This window comes from Phacochoerus africanus, chromosome 8 (genome assembly GCF_016906955.1).
Source record: "Phacochoerus africanus isolate WHEZ1 chromosome 8, ROS_Pafr_v1, whole genome shotgun sequence".
NCBI classification, from domain to species: Eukaryota; Metazoa; Chordata; class Mammalia; order Artiodactyla; family Suidae; genus Phacochoerus; species Phacochoerus africanus.
In genome coordinates, this window is record NC_062551.1 from 27,769,329 (window position 1) to 27,787,407 (window position 18,079).

The 18,079-nt window shown below is 42.0% G+C and overlaps 1 protein-coding gene and 1 non-coding gene across 2 annotated transcripts in view; one reads left to right on the forward strand and one right to left on the reverse strand.

Moving 5' to 3' along the window:
- KCTD19 (potassium channel tetramerization domain containing 19) overlaps positions 1-18,079 on the reverse strand; it is a 30,057-nt gene that overhangs the window by 11,290 nt on the left and 688 nt on the right. Inside the window, exons 2-4 of the mRNA XM_047792758.1 lie at positions 13,003-13,299; positions 2,360-2,510; positions 1,108-1,299 (exon numbers count right to left, since the gene is read on the reverse strand). Of these exons, the coding sequence (XP_047648714.1) occupies positions 1,108-1,299; positions 2,360-2,510; positions 13,003-13,299 (640 nt within the window). The remainder of the gene's footprint in view (positions 1-1,107; positions 1,300-2,359; positions 2,511-13,002; positions 13,300-18,079) is intronic.
- LOC125134861 (U6 spliceosomal RNA) lies at positions 1,950-2,056 on the forward strand. The gene has a single exon (XR_007136848.1). It is a non-coding gene; the product is annotated as a U6 spliceosomal RNA (small nuclear RNA).

An 18,079-nucleotide genomic window follows, 5' to 3' on the forward strand; every position in this document is an offset into this window, starting at 1 on the left:
GTGGCACTTGCAGTTTGTCCCTGCCTGGACTGCAGTGTGGGAGGCAGAGATGGAGCCAGTGCTACTGTCCTGTGTGAATCAACTTGGAGATTCAGAAGCACATCATAGACAACTTTCCAGGTAATTATGAATATGAAAGGTTGGGGTTCCAGGTATTTAGGCCCCAGCACAATTTGGGTTTTTCCTGCCCTATTCATTTAGGCAGCAGCAGCTTCTTGGAATCAGTTCATTTAACACCCCACCAGAGCCTGTCCTGGGCAGTGGAGGAGGGAGGCTCTCTTCTATCCAGGGCTGAAGATCTCATCCCTTCTTAGGCCACTAGCTCAAGCAGACAATTCTACGGTAATTCTGGGGAAATTTTCACCATCCACCCTCCTTCGCTTTTATTCTGAGTTTAATGGAAGAGAGAGCAGGTAGAGATTATCCTTTATTTTATTTATTTTTTTGTCTTTTTAGGACCAAACCTGTGGCATATGGAAGTTCTCAGGTTAGGGGGCAGAATCACAGCTATAGCTGCTGGGCTACACCACAGCCACAGCAATGCAGGATCCGAGCTGCATCTGTGACCTACACCCAGCTCATGGCAAAGCTGGATCCTTAACCCACTGAGTGGGGCCAGGGATCAACCTAGGGTCCTTATGGATACTAATTGGGTTCGTTACTGCTGAGCCACAATGGGAACTCCGGATCATCCTTTAAAATGACCCAATTTTCTCATTTTATGGTGAGAGGAACTTAGGTCTGGAGCCCAGTTGGATGCATAAAAGCAATGAGAACAGTCTGGAGTCCAGATCAGGGCTTTACCCTTTGCACCAACTCTTGTGGCCCCTGACACCACTGCAGGTAGTTCCAGTGCCCCTTTACACCCAGGCCATCCTCAAATGAACAGTGAATAAAATAGTCCTGAGGCTAGTGGAAGTCTAATGCTGGAAACCACTTGCCTTAGGAAAGGCTCTGTCATGCTTTCACCACCTCTGCCCAGGGAAGCTCCTGAGGCCCTAAGCCCCAAGCTGGGCCTCCAGGGGGTGTGGGGTTAGCAGGGGTGGATGAACCCTATCAGCCCACCCCTGCCCCCTAACCCCCCAACCCCCAGGATAGAGCAATCACCAATGAAGCGGAACTCGCTGCACTCGCACTCGATCAGGGCCACAGTCTCAGCCAGCCACAGCAGGTTGTCTTCAGTCACTAGGCTTGGATACTTGGCCACTAGGTCTAAGGGCAGGAAGCAGTACTGCACTTCCTCTTCTGTGTCTAACAGTGGTGTATCCATGAGTCCCAAAGGTGCCTTATCATGTAGGCCTAGAGGAGAATGTACAGAGGAGCATCACTACCTCCCAGAGGCCAGGGCTCTCAGAGGCAGGTGGAGCTCTTACTGACCCAGGAGCCCCAGAGGAAGTTGGAGAGATCACCCTGGAGATGGCCCTTGCAAGAAGCCTCCTGTTTTTTCTGGCCACCCTGTGGCATATGGAATTTCCTCGCCAGGGATTAGATCCAAGCCTGTGGCAACATTGGATCCTCTAACCCACTGCACTAGATGGAAATTGAATCTGCTTCCTGGCACCGCAAATATGCCGTGGATTCCATTGTGCCACAGAGGGAACTCCAATGCCTCCTTCTTCTATTTTCAGATGTAATCTCAGGTTTGGCAGGAATGTAGTGGAGAACAGGGCATGGAGATCTGAAGGGTAGTAGGACATGTGAAATTTTAGCTTATGTACTCAAAGTCTTTAAATTCATACTGGTTACCTATTTTTTTCTTTCTAATTGATCAAACCAATCACTGTGACCTACAGGTAAAATAGATCATTGGACTCTCCTGAGACCTCAAAACTCATCAGAAACCATGAATCGTATTCTGGTGTCCCAAAGAGGTCAACTATGCTGCAAGGCATTCATCAGTCAGTTTGGGGACATTCCTTGTGTTAGAGGTTACCTGAAAGGGTGGTAAAGTGCTTGCTTTGGCAGCACATATACTAAAATTGTAACAATAGAGAGAAGATTGGCATGGCCCCTGCACAAGGATGACACCTAAATTCGTGAAGCATTCCATATTTAAAAAAAAAAAAGGGTGGTAAAATCCCTGGATCACCAGGAGGGGGTGGAATGCAGCCCAGACTTGCCCAGATGAAACCAGTATGCAGAAGAATGAACATGGAGGAGGATGTTTAGTTCCAGTGGGAAAGCTGCCATGGAGAGGGTATGTGGCAATTACAAGATCAAAGGAGGTGACAGGAAAGTAGAAAAATCATCCAGAACTAGTTCAGAAATCAGGGCACTCTCTGGATGGAAGCTACGTCTGTTAGAGTAAGGAAAAGGGAAGCTGGTGCAGGCTTTAGAAAAGGTCAGCCTGTGTTTATACCTGTAAAGGCTGGGCTTTTTATTGGAAATTCTGAGGGTTTGCTGATACACTTCCATGTTCGCCAGTAATTCAAAGATGCTCTCTCAGCAACAGGTATGTCTGCAGGCCTCACACGTAGATGGTGTTTCCCTTCCTTCAGATTATCTAGAGTCTGTTATATAAAGAAGATTATTGCTTTGAAAATTCTAAACCAAGTAACTATCTACCAATTCTAGGGTAAAATACCAGGAGAAATAGTATGTGACTTACTTTAGTAAAGGGTTTTGAAATAAACTGAGTCACTCACACAGAAATGTAAAAATTTATGTCTGTAATATATGCTGATAGTCAGACAGTGACTATTTCTTTTCTGATTTTTTTTTTCTTGCTTTTTAGGGCCGTACTCATGGCATATGGAAATTCCCAGGCTACAGGTCAAATCGGAGCTACAGCTGCCACCTATGCCACAGCCACAGCAACTTGGGATCTGAGCCATGTCTGTGACCTACACCACAGCTCACTGCAATGCCGGATCCCTGACCCACTGAGAGAGGCCAGGAATTGAACCCACATCCTCATGTGTACTAGTCAGATTCGTTTCTGCTGTGCCATGGCAGGAATTCCTCTTTTCTGATTTGAAACAGTTTTTTCTGGATTATAATTTTATGTTGATTAATAGAAATTTATCTTAGGAGTTCCCATTGTGGCACAGCAGAAACAAATCCAATAGGTATCCATGAGGGTGTGTATTCAATTCCCTGGCTTGGCTCAGTGGGTCAGGGATCCAGCATTGCCATGAGCTGTGGTGTAGGCCAGCAGCTGCAGCTCCAATTCGACCACTAGCCTGGGAACTTCCATTATGGCACAGGTGCAGCCCTAAAGAGCAAAAAAAGAAATTTATCTTAAACAATGCTGAGTAATTTATATTTAATTATTAAAAACTTGAGATTTTCTGCTTTCATTTCCCCTCAAGTTCAAAAACCCTTTTGATCTGATATAATTGTTATCTGCTTATTGTTTGTGTTCATCCTAATCCTGGAATGTGGTTTTAAGTAGGGAAATGGAGGTAGCACAGGGCACCACACTTTTCAAAGCACTTTCTCATATGTTTGCTCGTTTACGCTGACACAACCCTGTGAGATATATGTGGTGTCTGCATTCCCGTTTTGGTGATAAGGCAGTTGTAGGCAAAGGATTGTGAGTTGCCCAGTCTTCCAAGTCCAGAGCTTCTCCATTTGAAGGAGCAGGTGACCAGGAGTGGGCTGAGGCTGGAATGCAGCACCCCAGGTAGGCTTGATTGAAGCCCAGGGATGAGTATCTTCATCCCACACTCAGGGCCCCTCAAAATTCCTTCACAGGGAACAGATTACCATAACATCAAGCCCATTTTTTCTGTCCCTTCCTTAGAAGAAAATAGTATTTTTCGAAGAAAGTTTTGGAGCTATCTGGAAAAGTAGTCCTCTAGAGACACCACATGATAATTTTTTTTTTCTCTAAGAGCTTTATAATGGACAGAACACCTCAGATTAAATAATAAATAAAAGAATCTGCTCAAGGAAATCCTGAGCTTTGAGGAGAGCCCTCTGGTGGCCATTGCTATAAATGGCACCCGCATAACTGCTTAAAGTCTGCAAAAGGAGAGGACCAGAGTGGGAAAGATTCTCCATCTATTTGGTTGGCTGGTGGATATGTGGAAGGACTGGACAATGGTGTGTCATGGGGAGTGCTTTCCTGAAGGCACTGAGCAATAGAGGAGAACAGTGCACATGTGAAAGAGCAGAAGAGAGTCATTCTTTTTTTTTTTTTTTTGTCTTTTTGCTATTTCTTGGGCCGCTCCCGTGGCATATGGAGGTTCCCAGGCTAGGGGTCTAATCGGAGCCGTGGTCACCAGCCTACACCAGAGCCACAGCAACGCGGGATCCAAGCCGCGTCTGCAACCTGCACCACAGCTCACGGCAACGCCAGATCGTTAACCCACTGAGCGAGGGTAGGGACCGAACCCGCAACCTCATGGTTCCTAGTCGGATTCGTTAACCACTGAGCCACAATGGGACCCCCTTGTTTGATAAATCTTAAAAAGGGGAAAAACTCCAACAAATAAATCTACAAAGATCGCAATTCCTGCCAGTCAAGACATGCTGCATGCGTTAGGCCCAGAAGCCTCAACCAGGTTGTTTTCTTTCTTTTCTTTTCTTTCTTTCTTTTTCTTTCTTTTTTTTTTTGGGCCACCCCTGTGGCATATGGCATCAGAGGTACAGCTGCCAGCCTATGCCACAGCAATGCCAGATCTGAGCTGTGTCTGCGACCTACATACACCATAGCTCATGGCACCCCAGACCCTTAACTCACTGAGTGAGGCCGGGGATCAAACCCGCATTCTCATGGATACTAGTTGGGCTCATTACCGCTGAGCCACAATGGGAACTTCCAACTAAGTTGTTTTCTAAACTTCCTCTTTAGCCAATCCTTGCTCTGACTTCTAGAAATACAAGGCCTTCTCCTCATGGAAAGCCATTTGGGTGCTGTAAGAATCCACAGAAAGTATCCCTTAATCCCCCTCACCTGGCTTTATTTTTCTTAATAACACCTACTTATTTATTTACTGTCTGCCAGTCTCCCCTAACAGATACAGCCTCCAAGACTATGAGGAAACTGTTCTCTGCTGTATTTGCAGCACCCACAATAGTGTCTATGGGATCTCCATACATTTTTGTGGATGAATTAATGAGTGAATATATTAAGAACACTTCAGAAAGCCTATGCTTCTGGCTGTCCTTTGGCTTTGCTGACTGAGTTTGTCACAGAGTGTGCGGCTAGTCTTTGATAGACTTCAATTCCCCTTTTGTCTGCCTGAATATTACTTCTACTATTTTTACTCTTCATATGTTATGACCCAGAAAGTTACTAGAGGGAGGATTTCTTTAGGGAGATACAGACCTTAATTCAGATGGCTAATTGCTAGCACAAGGATAATTAATGTTGCTTTTGGCCTAGATAGTAGTGAGAAAATCTGTCAATCAGGAGCAATATAAGACTGATGGCAAGGGGGCGAATGTGTGTGTATGTGTGTGTACAGCTGCCAAAAGGTGGCTGACAAATGCCCTACTGGCAGAGCCTTGGGATTTAATGGAGGTTTTCCACAAGCAGCATCTTATGCTCTGATGTGGGCTGTTGGCAGGAATGTGATGGTAAGAGAGATTGGGGGAGTTTGCGAATTTCCAACTGTTTTGTAAAGACAAGGAGGGCCAGCACCACTTGGAAGCTCAAAGGTAACAAGGCTGGTAGAACAAAAGGATGTGGAGAACAGCTGCTATCAGCCAAAAAAGCTGAATAAGACACACCTATCAGCATCTCAAACCTGCCCCTCTACTGTCAGTTCCAGTCCCCTCACCCTATTGAAATAGGTTCAGCTTTCATAGGTCATCTTGGGTAAATCATTCCATGTTCTCTCAGCAGACATTGATTAAACTCCTATTACAGCCCCAGTACTCTGAGAGATGCTAGGAATGTAAATACGAAAAGAATACAGGATAGTGAGGGAGAAAGACCTATGAATACATGATCCCAACAAAATTATCACTGATGAGAGCAGAACAACAAAAACTACCTGGAAGTAACAGGCTAGTCTTCCCATGGCCCTCATTTAAGCTAAACCTTGAAGGGGAAGCATTCTAGAAAGAGGAAACAGCAAGTTTGGAGAGAAAGCATTTAGGATGCTCATGGACATGGCTCAACTTTAAGAAGTGTGTGTGTGTGTGTGTGTGTGTGTGTGTGTGTGTACATGCGTGTGTGCCCATGCATGCATTTAAGTGTGTATATGTATTGGGATCTGAGCCAGAAGAAGCAGATGGGCTATCCTGTGAGGATCAGTGTAACCCCCCATGGCTCCCTTGAGCACAAGGAATGCGGGTGTATCTGGGTTATTTGCTGTTAGCAAAACATTTGCAGGTGGAACAATTTAAGTTTCCAAACTTAGAAGTCCTCAGAAGGCAGTGAAAAAGAAAACACAAGTGGAATGTATTGTCAATGCACTAAGTCCTCAGTGAACTTCAAGGGGACAAGTAAAAGGGAATCAATAGTTTTCCATGAACCATGAACCCCTATGAGTGACCCTGCAGGGGAATTTCACACTCTACAGTAGCAGCTGTAACTCCCAAACAAGCTGATAGCATGTGAGATGGTTGGAGCAGTTTACATTTACACAAAGGAGACTTCTCAAATTACACAGAAAGTTCTAGGAAGCACTGTGATATTAACATACACATATATAACAACTACTTTATATTTTCCCTGGGAACAAGATATGGCATTCCTAAGATCCAGGCTCATGGATTTACATACCAACCTTGATGGCTCCTAATTTATGTTTCTAGACCTGACTACTCCCAGGAATTCCAGCTCTATACATCTGGTTTCTGCCTTCCCAACATCACTTGGATGTTTAACAAGCACCATTTTCTTTCCTCTCAAACTTAATACATTCAATACATCGTGGCACAGCGGAAAAGAATCTGATTAGTGTCCATGAGGACACAAGTTCCAACCATGGCCTCACTCAGTGGGTTAAGGATCTGGTGTTGCCGTGAGCGGTGGTATAGGTTGCAGACTTGGCTCGGATCCCGCGTTGCTGTGGCTGTGGTGTAGGCTGGCAGCTGTAGCTCCAATTTGACCCCTAGCCTGGGGACCTCCATAAGCTGCGGGTGCGGCCCTAAAAAAGCAAAAACAAAACAAAACCAAAACCTCAAAACACCCAAAAACTTAATATTCAAATTTGAACTTCTGATTTTCCCCTCTAAACCTGAACCTCACAATCCATCATTCACCTTGTTGCTCAGGATACAAACATAGGAGTTATCCAATCTCTCTCACTCCAATTCATCAGCAAACCCTGTCAGTTCTGTCATCAAGACATATCCAGAACTTGAACACTTCTAAGTTGGCTATTACCACCTTAGGCCAAACCATCACTTTCATTTGAATACTGCAGGAACCTCCTAACTTGTCTTCCTGCTTCCTCCTCTTCCCCAGTAAAGTCTAGGCCAGGGGTGAGTAAATTTTTTTTTTTCTGTAAAAGGCCACATAGTAAATATTTCAGGCTTTGAGATATAGTTCCTGTTTCAACTATTCAACTCTTTATTGTAGCTTGAGAGCAGCTATAGACAATATATTGCAAATGAGCTTGGTGAGTTCTAATAAAATCTTGTTAATAAACACTGAAATTTAAATTTCATATAATTATTGCGCCACAAAATATTTTTCTTTTTGATTTTTTTCTACCATCTAAAAATGTGAAAACCATTCTTAGCTCCAAGGTTGTACAAAAAAGGTAGCAGGCTGTATTTGGTCCATGGGATATAGTCTGTAACTCCTGGTTATTAAATGTATTAATATATTAATGTATTAAAATATATCCTAATGTATTAAAATATATTTCATATTACACTTAATGTGAACAAATTTCATATTATATATAAATTATAGTAAGATTTAACCACTTAAATTATACAGTTCAGTGGTTTTTAGTATATTCTCAAGAGTTGTGCACCCATCATCAAAATCTATTTCAACACTATAAAAAGAAACCCTGTATATATTAGCAGTCAATGCCCATTTTCACTCATTTTATCCTTCTCACTCTGTACCTTGGCCCTAGGCAAGCACTGATCACTTTCTGTCCCTGTAACTTTGCCTATTCTGCACATTTCATATAAATGGAATCATATAATAAGTCTTTTGTTTCTGACTTCTTTCACTTCGCATAATGTTTCAAAGTTCATCTTTGTTGTTACACGTATCAGTACTCATTCCTTTTTCTTGACAAATAATATTCCATTTTATGGATATACCATTTAGTTTGTCTGTTCATCAGCTGAGGAACATATAGGTTGTTTCCACTTTGGGGCTATTATAAATAATGCTGCTATGAACATTTTTCTATAAGTGTTTGTGTGGACATACTATAAATTTTAATTTCTCTTGGGTATACACCTAGGAGTTGAAGGAACTGCTAGGTTATATGGTAACGCCATGTTTAATTTTATGAAGAACTGCTAGACTGTTTTCCAAAGAGTTTGTACAAATTTACATTCCTATCAACAGTGTATGAGGGTTCTGATTTCTCCACATCTTTGCCAACACCTATTAATTTCTTTTTTTTGTTTGCTTTGTTTTGATGTTTTTTTTCTTTTTTTGTTTTTGGCTATGCCCATGGCATGTGGAAGTTTCCTGGCCAGGGACTGAACCTGTGCCACAGCAGCGACCCAAACTGCTGCAATGACAACACGGGATCCTTAACTTGCTGTGCCACAAGAGAACTCTATGATGAGAGGCATCATAGTAGGTGTAAAGTGGTAACTCCTTGTGCCTTGTGGTTTTGATTTGCATTTCCTTGATGGCTAAAGATACTGAATATCTTTTCATGTGCTTATTGCCCGTGTGTATATCTTTTTGGGAGAAATGTCTATTCAAATCCTTTGGTCATTTCATGGTTGGTTGGTTTTTGTTTTTGTCTTTTGTCTTTTTAGGGCTGTACCCACGACATATGGAAGTTCCTAGGCTAGGGGTTGAATTGGAGCTGTAGCTGCTGGCCTATGCTACGGTCACAGCAACGGAGGATCTGAGCCGCATCTGCGACCTACACCACAGCTCACGGCAACGCCAGATCCTTAACTCACTGAGAGAGGCCAGGGGTCAAACCTGAGTCTTCATGGATACTAGTCGGGTTCGTTAACCACTGGGCCATGACATCACGTCCTTGATGGTATCCTTTGAAACACATTTTTTTTTTTAAATTTTGATGAAATCCAATTCATCTGGTTTTTCTTCTGTTGCTTGTGCTTTTGATGTTGTACCTGAGAAACCATTGCTTAACTCAAGGTCCAATGATCTTTTAAAAAATTAATCATTTTACTTCTTTCTTTAAACATCTCTAAAAGCTACCTATAACATTTAGAATAGATCCTGTCTTCAATGTCATCTATAAGACGCTGCAAGATCCGGTCCCTAGTTTCCTCTGACCTCATCTAGTTTTAGCCATCCCCCTACCTCTTTTGCACCTGACAAAGACCCTCTGAGTCTGCTTCTTCCAAGCCACTGTAACCTCAGGGCATTTGTGTTTGTGTGTTCCTTATGCCTTGAAACTCTTTCCCAGGCAACTGCATGACTTTTAACTTTTTCGTACAGATTTCCGCTCAAATGTTGTCTTGTCAATGAGGCCAGCCCTGACCATTCTTTCTAAAGCAATAGCTTGCCTGGTCTCAGTCACTTGCTAGCTCCTTATCATATACTACACACCTGTATGTTTTTAAAAAAGCAAACTAGATGTAAATGCTTTATTCCTTCAACTAAATTCCAGTACTACGAGGGCAGTGACAAGCAGAATAAATTTAAAACTATAATACAAAAATAAAATCATACAATCACATTCTGAAACCCCAAGAAGCCCTAGAATACTAGAATAGTGAAGCCCTCCTTCTTCACTATTATATAGGAAACACTGATCTGCTTTTCAAAGCGCATACCTCTATTTGACCTTGTATGGCTATATGGTTTATTGCTTTATCTCCAGTGCTTGGCCTGTGATTGGTGCTTAATACACAATAAACATTACACTTAGAATCAAACAATAATAGTATTGAGTGTGCCCTTTGAAGGCCAAAGCTACAGACTGGGGGGAAATGGGGTGGGCAAGTGGAGTGGGGGCTGGGAGAGATTAAGGGTAGGGAAGTAGAGGAGTGAGGAAGGGTAGAGAGCAGAGTAGCAGTGTGAGCTCACGTGTCTGTCCTCCAGAAGCTTCCCATCTCATTCTGCTCATCGGTTCCTATATGGCTTCCAAACAAAGCCTACTATGTTACAGATAATCCTGTAGTATATGCCACCTGTTGAGTACATGGCAACTACAGTTAGTGGGAGACAAACCTCCATTTTTATTATTGGGGGCTAAATCTGAAAGACTCTGCAGTGAGCAGCACTAACAGTTTAGAACAATTTAAATATGTGCTGTCCAATATGGCAGCCATGAGCCATACATGGCTATTGAGTACTTGAAATACGATAATCTGAATCTGAGTTGTGCTCTAAGTATAAAACACACATTAGATTTCGACTTAGTACATAAAAGAATATAAAATATATCACTCAAAATATTGATTACATACTGAAATGACAGTGTTTTAAATATATTGGGTTAAATAAAATATATTACTAAAGTTACTATCCTTTTTTTTTCTTCTTAACGCTGCACCTGTGGCAGGGGTCAAATCGGGAGCTGTGGCCGTTGGCATACGCTACAGCCACAGCAAAGCTGGATCCGAGCTGCATCTGTGATCTATGCTGCAGCTTTTGACAACACTGGATCCTTAACCCACTAAGTGAGCTCAGGAATCGAAACTGCCTGCATATGCCATGGAGACTATGTCAGGGTTCTTAACCCGCTGAGCCACAATGGGAACTCCTCACCTGCTTTGTTTTTTTTTTTGTTTGTTTGTTTTTTAATGTGGTTACTAGAAAAATTTCAATTATACATGTGGTTCACATATGTGGTTAACATATTTTTATTGGATAATCCTGTTTTCCTTAAAGTCCATAGAAATAGGGCCTGGTACTCAGAATGCTTTAAATAAATACTGGCTGAATGCATTAAGTTAGGCTCCCTGAGAAAGGTTTTTAGACTAAGAATTGGCAAACTCCACTTTCTCCAAGCAAATGTTTGTACATTTAGGCAAGAACGTGGGTGTGTGGATGGACAGGCCTTAGCAGTGGAAAAGTGGTGGAAATGTGTGAGGCTGTTGATTTGCTTGAGATTGCTGTTGATTCTCCAGCTGTATTTATACTCTGCTTCAGTGAATAAATACCACTTTAGTTGGGCCAGCCTAAATGTTTATTTCTTTGAAAGCACTATTATCAAAACATAATCACTTGTTTTATGGTCTGTTTTAGGAAGCAGATCCATATGATCCCTCAAATACTTCTACTGCTCATACAACTTGGAACTTTGGAACTGGACCAATGCCTCTGAGTTATTACTTCCCATTTAGAAGCTGCTTCCCAAATACATTTGTTTTAATTTGGGAAGTAAGGACATCAAAGGAACTAAAGAGCTTGATAAATCGTATAATAGGTTTGTGCTCTTTAAAATGGTTCTTAAACTTTTCCACAGAAAAGGAAATCATGGATATGGAGAACAGACTTGTGGTTGCCAACGGGGAGGGGAAGGGAATGGGATGGATTGGGAATTTGGTGTTAATAGATGCAAATGACTGCCTCTGGAATGGATAAGCAATGAGATCCTGCTGTATAGCACTGGAAACTATATCTAGTCACTTATGACTGAGCATGATAATGTGAGAAAAAAGGAATGTATACATGTGTGTGTGACTGGGTTACCTTGCTGTACAGTAGAAAATTGACAGAACACTGTAAACCAGCTATAATGGAAAAAATAAAAATCATCATAAAAAAATAAAATTGTTCTTAAGAAAATTGCCTTGACATTTTTATTATCTGCAGTGAATAAGTGACTCTCCTTTCCTTTCTGTTTCTTTTTAATGGCAGCACCTGTGGCATGTGGCGGTTCCCAGACTAGGGGTCAAATCGGGGCTACGGCTGCTGGCCTATGCCACAGCCACAGCAATGCGGGATCCAAGTTTCATCTGAGACCTACACCACAGATCATAGCAATGCCAGATCCTTTAACCCACTGAGTGAGGCCAGGGATCAAACCCGCATCCTCATGGATCCTAGCCAGGTTAGTTACCTTTGAGCTGCGATGGGAACTCCATGTTTTCACCTTTTAAAATTCAAGAACAGGGAGTTCCCGTCGTGGCTCAGTGGTTAACAAACTGACTAGGAACCATGAGGTTGTGGGTTCAATCCTTGGCCTTGCTCAGTGGGTTAAGGATCCTGTGTTGCCGTGAGCTGTGGTGTAGTTCGCAGTTGCAGCTCGGATCCTGTGTTGCTGTGGCTCTGGCATAGGCCGGTGGCTACAGCTCCAATTAGACCCCTAGCCTGGGAACCTCCATATGCGGCGGGAGCGGCCCTAGAAATGGCAAAAAGGCAAAAAGCCAAAAAAAAAAAAAATTCAAGAACAAAAATAAAAAGCTTAAACTAGGGAGTTCACATTGTGGCTCAGTGGTAAGGAAACAGACTAGCATTCATGAGGATATGGGTTCAATCCTCGGCCTTGCTCAGTGGGTTAAGGATCTGGCGTTGCCATGAGCTGTGGTGTAGGTCGTAGATGTGGCTCAGATCCGGCATTGCCATGGCTGTGGCATAGGCAGGTAAAGGTTCCGATTTGATCCCTAGCCTGGGAACTTTCCTATACCACGGGTGCCCCCCCCTCCAAAAAAAAAAAAAAAAAAAACCTTAAGCTGCGATTTTCAAGAGTCCAGAACACTCTTTCAGGGGAATCATAAGTCCTATCCTGGATCTGCAGTGGCTGCTGGTATAGATAAGGCAGAGTCAGGATTAAATCCTTTATTCAGAGCATGCATTTCTAGTGTGCTATTTATTACTTTCACTCACTCATCACACTTCTTCATTAAGAACCTATATATATATATAAAGAACCCAATATATAAAGCAACCAATATATAAAAGACACAACATTTTAGTGATGTAAGGCTTATATTACTGATCACCATTCCTGGAAGAAAAGAGTATCTTACCTGGAGCAAAGGCATCAGCTGCAGACCCAGTGCTTGCTCATAGAGCAAGTTCAATTCTGCACAACTGGAGAAGGAGAGTTTGGAGGTGTAGAGGTAATAGTGCACGTGCCTGAATGTGGAACCATCTCTGTCAATGAATAGCCTCTGGCTTTCTGAAGAGGTCAAGGCTGAAGCCTCTTTCCATAGTAGGGAGTCTGGGAACTGAGAGAGTTTGCTTCTGGGAACTGAGAAATGCCAGCCCCCAACGTTGAAATGAAACAAATCCTCTGCTGATTCATGAGGCATACCAGGCTCCTCCTAAAGAGAAAATGAAAAGAGGTCTATACAAGAAAAAGAAATAGGAGTTACCGTCATGGTGCAGCAGAAACAAATCCGAGTAGGAACCATGAGATTGTGGGTTCGATCCCTGGCCTCGCTCAGTGGGTTAAGGATCTGGAGTTGCTGTGAGCTGTGGTGTAGGTCGCAGATGCGGCTCAAATCTGGCATTGCTGTGGCTCTGGCATTGCCGTGGCTGTGGTGTAGGCCAGCAGCTGTGGCTCCGATTAGACCCCTAGCCTGGGAACCTCCATATGCCTCAGGTGCAGCCCTAAAAAAAAACAAAAGACAAGGAGTTCCAGTTGTGGCTCAGTGGTTAATGAATCCAACTAGAACCTCCATATGCTGCAGGTGCGGCCCTAAAAGACAAAAGACAAAATAAATAGAAATAAAAATCATCCATACTGGAAAGGAAGAGGTAAAATTATCTCTATTTGTAGATGATAGGATCTTGCATGTGGAAAATCCTAAGGAATTCACTATGAAATTATTAGAAATGAGTTCAAGAAGATTGAAAGATACCAATCAATACAAAAATCAATTGTATTTATACACCAGCAGTGAACAGTATAAAAATAAAATTAAGAAAACAATTCCATGGAGTTCCCGTCATGGCTCAGTGGTCAACGAATCTGACTAAGAACCATGAGGTGGTGGGTTCGATCCCTGGCCTTGCTCGGTGGGTTAAGGATCCGGCATTGCTGTGAGCTGTGGTGTAGGTCGAAGATTTGGCTCAGATCCTGCGTTGCTGTGGCTCTGGCATAGGCCGGCGGCAACAGCTCCAATTAGACCTCTAGCCTGGGAACCTCCGTATGTTGTCGGTGAGGCCCTAGGAAAGACAAAAAGACAGAGAAAAAAAAAAAAAAAAAAGAATATCCTTCTCAAAAAATAGTTCTGGGATAACTGGACATTCACATGTCAAAAGAAAAGTTGGACTCTGTCACACCATACAAAAAATTAACACAAAATGGATCATAAGCCTAAAAATAAGAGCTAAAAATATAAAACCCTTAGAAGAAAACAAAATCTTCATGACCATGGATTAGACAATGCTTTCTTAGATAAGATATAAAAAGGAGAAATGAAATAAACAAATAAATAAAACTTCATAAAAATTTTAAAAAATTGTGCTTCAAAGGACATTACCAAGAAAGTAAAAAGATAATCTATATAATGGAACAAAATATTTGCAAATCATCTGAAAAATAATTTGTATTTATAATTTTGTATTTGTAAAAATAATATTTACTACTAAACAACAGAAATACAAGAACAAATAGCACATGAAAACATACTTAACATCATCAAATGCAAAGTAAAACTCACAATGAGATACCATTTCACACCTACTAGGATGGCCTGAGTCAAAATAATAGATAATAACGAGTGTTGACAAAGATTGGAGAAATTGGAACTCTCATACACTGCTGATGGGAATATAAAATAGTGCACCTGCTCTGGAAAACAGTTCAGTGGTTCCTCAAAACATTAAACACAGTTCAGCAATTCTACTTCTAGATATAAATGCAAATGAATGCCTATAGCCACACAAAAACTTGCAGACAAATGTCCATAGAAGAGTTACTCATAATAGCCAAAAAGTAGAAACAACCAAAATGTTCATCAGCTGATGAACGAATAAAAAAAAAATGTAGTTTATTCACAAAATGGAATATTGTTTGTCAATAAAAAGGAATAAAGTACCAATAAACACTAGAATGTAGATGAAACTTTGAAACATGTTTTAAGACATAAAAGACACAAAAGACCACTTATTATTCCATCTATATATAATGTGCAGAATAGGCAAATTTACAGTCATAGAGAATAGATTAGTGGTGCCCTAGGCTAGGGAGGTTGGAGGGGAAAATGGGAAATGACTAGTAATAGGTATGGAATTTCTTTTGGGGATGATGAAAATGTTCTAAAACTAATTGTGGTGATAGTTGCATATGAAAGCCACTGAACTGTACACTTTAAAATGGCAAATTGTGTGGTACATGAATTATATCTTAATAAACTATCTTAAAAAGAGTTATGATGAGCTGCTCCCCACCCCACTGAATACATGAGGGCTCTCTTGTGACCATACCTGCAGGGACATTACATTATTGAAGCCATGGCAGGACAGCTGAATGCCATGGGTTCTTTTATATACACACACACTCACACACACACACAAAGGTAGCAAAGATCATTAACCATCCTCAGTTCATTGTTCGAAGTTCCGGTTTATTCTTTTTTTATTTTTATTTTTTGTCTTTTTGTCTTTTAAGGGCCACAGCGGCAGCATATGGAGGTTCCCAGGCCCCGTCTATGCCTATGCCAGAGCCAAAGCAACTCCAGATCCAAGCCAAGTCTGCGATCCACACCACAGCTCACGGCAACACCAGATCCTTAACCCACTGGGCAAGGCCAGGGATCGAACCCGCAACCTCACGGTTCCTAGTCAGATTGGTTTCTGCTGCGCCAAGACGGGAACTCCAAGATTATCTATTCTTTTTTTTTTTTTTTTTGTCTTTTTGCCATTTCCTGGGCCGCTTCCGAGGCATATGGAGGTTTCCAGGCTAGGGGTCTAATCGGAGCTGTAGCTGCCAGCCTATGCCAGAGCCAGAGCAATGAAGGATCCGAGCCACATCTGTGACCTACACCAGGGCTCACGGCAACGCGGGATCCTTAACCCACCGAGCAAGGCCAGGGATCGAACCCGCAACCTCATGGTTTCTAGTCAGATTCGTTAACCACTGCACCACGACGGGAACTCCCAAGATTATCTATTCTTAAATAAATTGTCCATTTTGCTTCGAGATGACCTAAATTATCAACACTATAGAAAAGTAGAAAGCCAACAAACACAAAATCTATATCAGATTTTAAAATAAACACTCAAGGAGTACTATTCGTAAAAAATTTAAAGAGTAATAAATAGTATGTAAAATTTTACCTAAAAATAACTATAAAATAATACTGAATTTCTGAAAATTAATAAAGGGAGCCCTCGTTAAGATGGGAATCAGGAGACTACTCAAGGTCAAGATCCTAACAGGAAAAGACACAACCCAAAGCTCCAGCAGGAAGTGACACTACCTTACTACTGGCCAGCAGGAGGAAGACAGATTTCCTCCTTGACTCTACAACAGCTCAGCCAATGAGAGACTGTCACAACTCAGGTAAGGAAAAGCCATTATACTTCAAACTCCCAGTTTTCCCCAATGGATTTTCTGTTTATAACACCCCACCCCAACTTTCCCTTCTCCTCTATAAAAGAATTTCATCACTTCTGCTTTATCAGACTTGTCTGTGGTTCACCATGTTTGCATGCCCTGAGTTGCAGTTCTTTACTACTCCTAAATAAACCTGTTTTGCTGGTAAAAAAAATAACTGTTTTAGGTTAACAAATTCTAGGTAACAAAACATGTACACTGAAGTGATTGGGATGCAATATACCAATATTTGTAACTTATTTTTATTTTTAATTAAAAAAATGTTAAAAATTTTTTTTTTGCCTTTTCTAGGGCTATTTTATTTTTTGTCTTCTTAGGGTTGTACCCGAGGCATATGGAGGTTCCCAAGCTAGGGGTCTAATCGGAGCTGCAGCCGCTGGCCTACGCCAGAGCCACAGCAACTCCAGATCTGAGCCAAATCTGTGACCTGCACGACAGCTCACAGCAACGCCGGATCCTTAACCCACTGAGCAAGGCCAGGGATCAAACCTGCAATCTCATTGTTCCTAGTCAGATTCGTTAACCACTGCACCACAACGGGAACTTCTGTAACTTATTTTTAAATGCATCAAGAATAAGATGAATCAGAGTTCCTGTCCTGACACAGTGGAAACCAATCCGACTAGGAACCATGAGGTGGGTTCAATCCCTGGCCTTGCTCAGTGGGTTAAGGATCTGGCGTTTCCGTGAGCTCTGGTGTAGGCCAGCGGCTACAGCTCCGATTTGACCCCTGGCCTCGGAGCCTCCATATGCCAAGGGTGTGGCCCTAAAACGACAAAAAAAAAAAAAAAAAAAAGCTTTAAAATGGTGGTGGTGGAAAGAATGTTAAAATGAGAGGTGGTTCCTCAAGATAGGAAAAGCCCACTTCAACAACCTTCCATCTCCTATTTTGACAGCTGAGGAAGTCAAATAAACAAGTGCAACAAATAAGGGAGTGGGGGTCCTTTTCTCTTATCATTATAGTCTCATTTAAATATTTAGATATAAAGAACAATTATATATGGCACATTTGAGGCTAGGAGAAAGATTACAAATTGTAAAATGGTGTCATGACTCACATAAGCACAGCTGGAAAAGCTAATCTAACGAGCTAATTTAGGTGCTTAGGTTCTGGACTTTCTAAACTCGGCTAAGGTGAAACATGACAAGCTGAGAGTAATCAAGGGCCCCACCTGGACCAGGAACTATAAGTATGCAAGGACTCAATTTTGCTTTCTATTCTCCTTAATGGTGACTAGCTGGTTGAGAGCTCAAAGTGCCCCAAGTGTGCAGATTTTGGACGCCAAAGAAAACCTACTCCTTGAAGGTGAGCCACAGTTCTGGTCTCAGTTCCTTTTATTAAAGATAGGGCATGACAAGAGGGTCTTGGCATAAAGTTTGCCTCCTTCTTACAGGTACAAGTCCCATCCACAAGTGGGCTCTCAAGAGATGCCTTCTGGAGTGAGGGTAGGGGTTAAGGATGTGGCTATGTGTTCCAGAGCTTTCTTCCCAAAGACTGCTCAGTAGCTGGTTAGTGCAGAAGTACCCCAGCCTGGGGA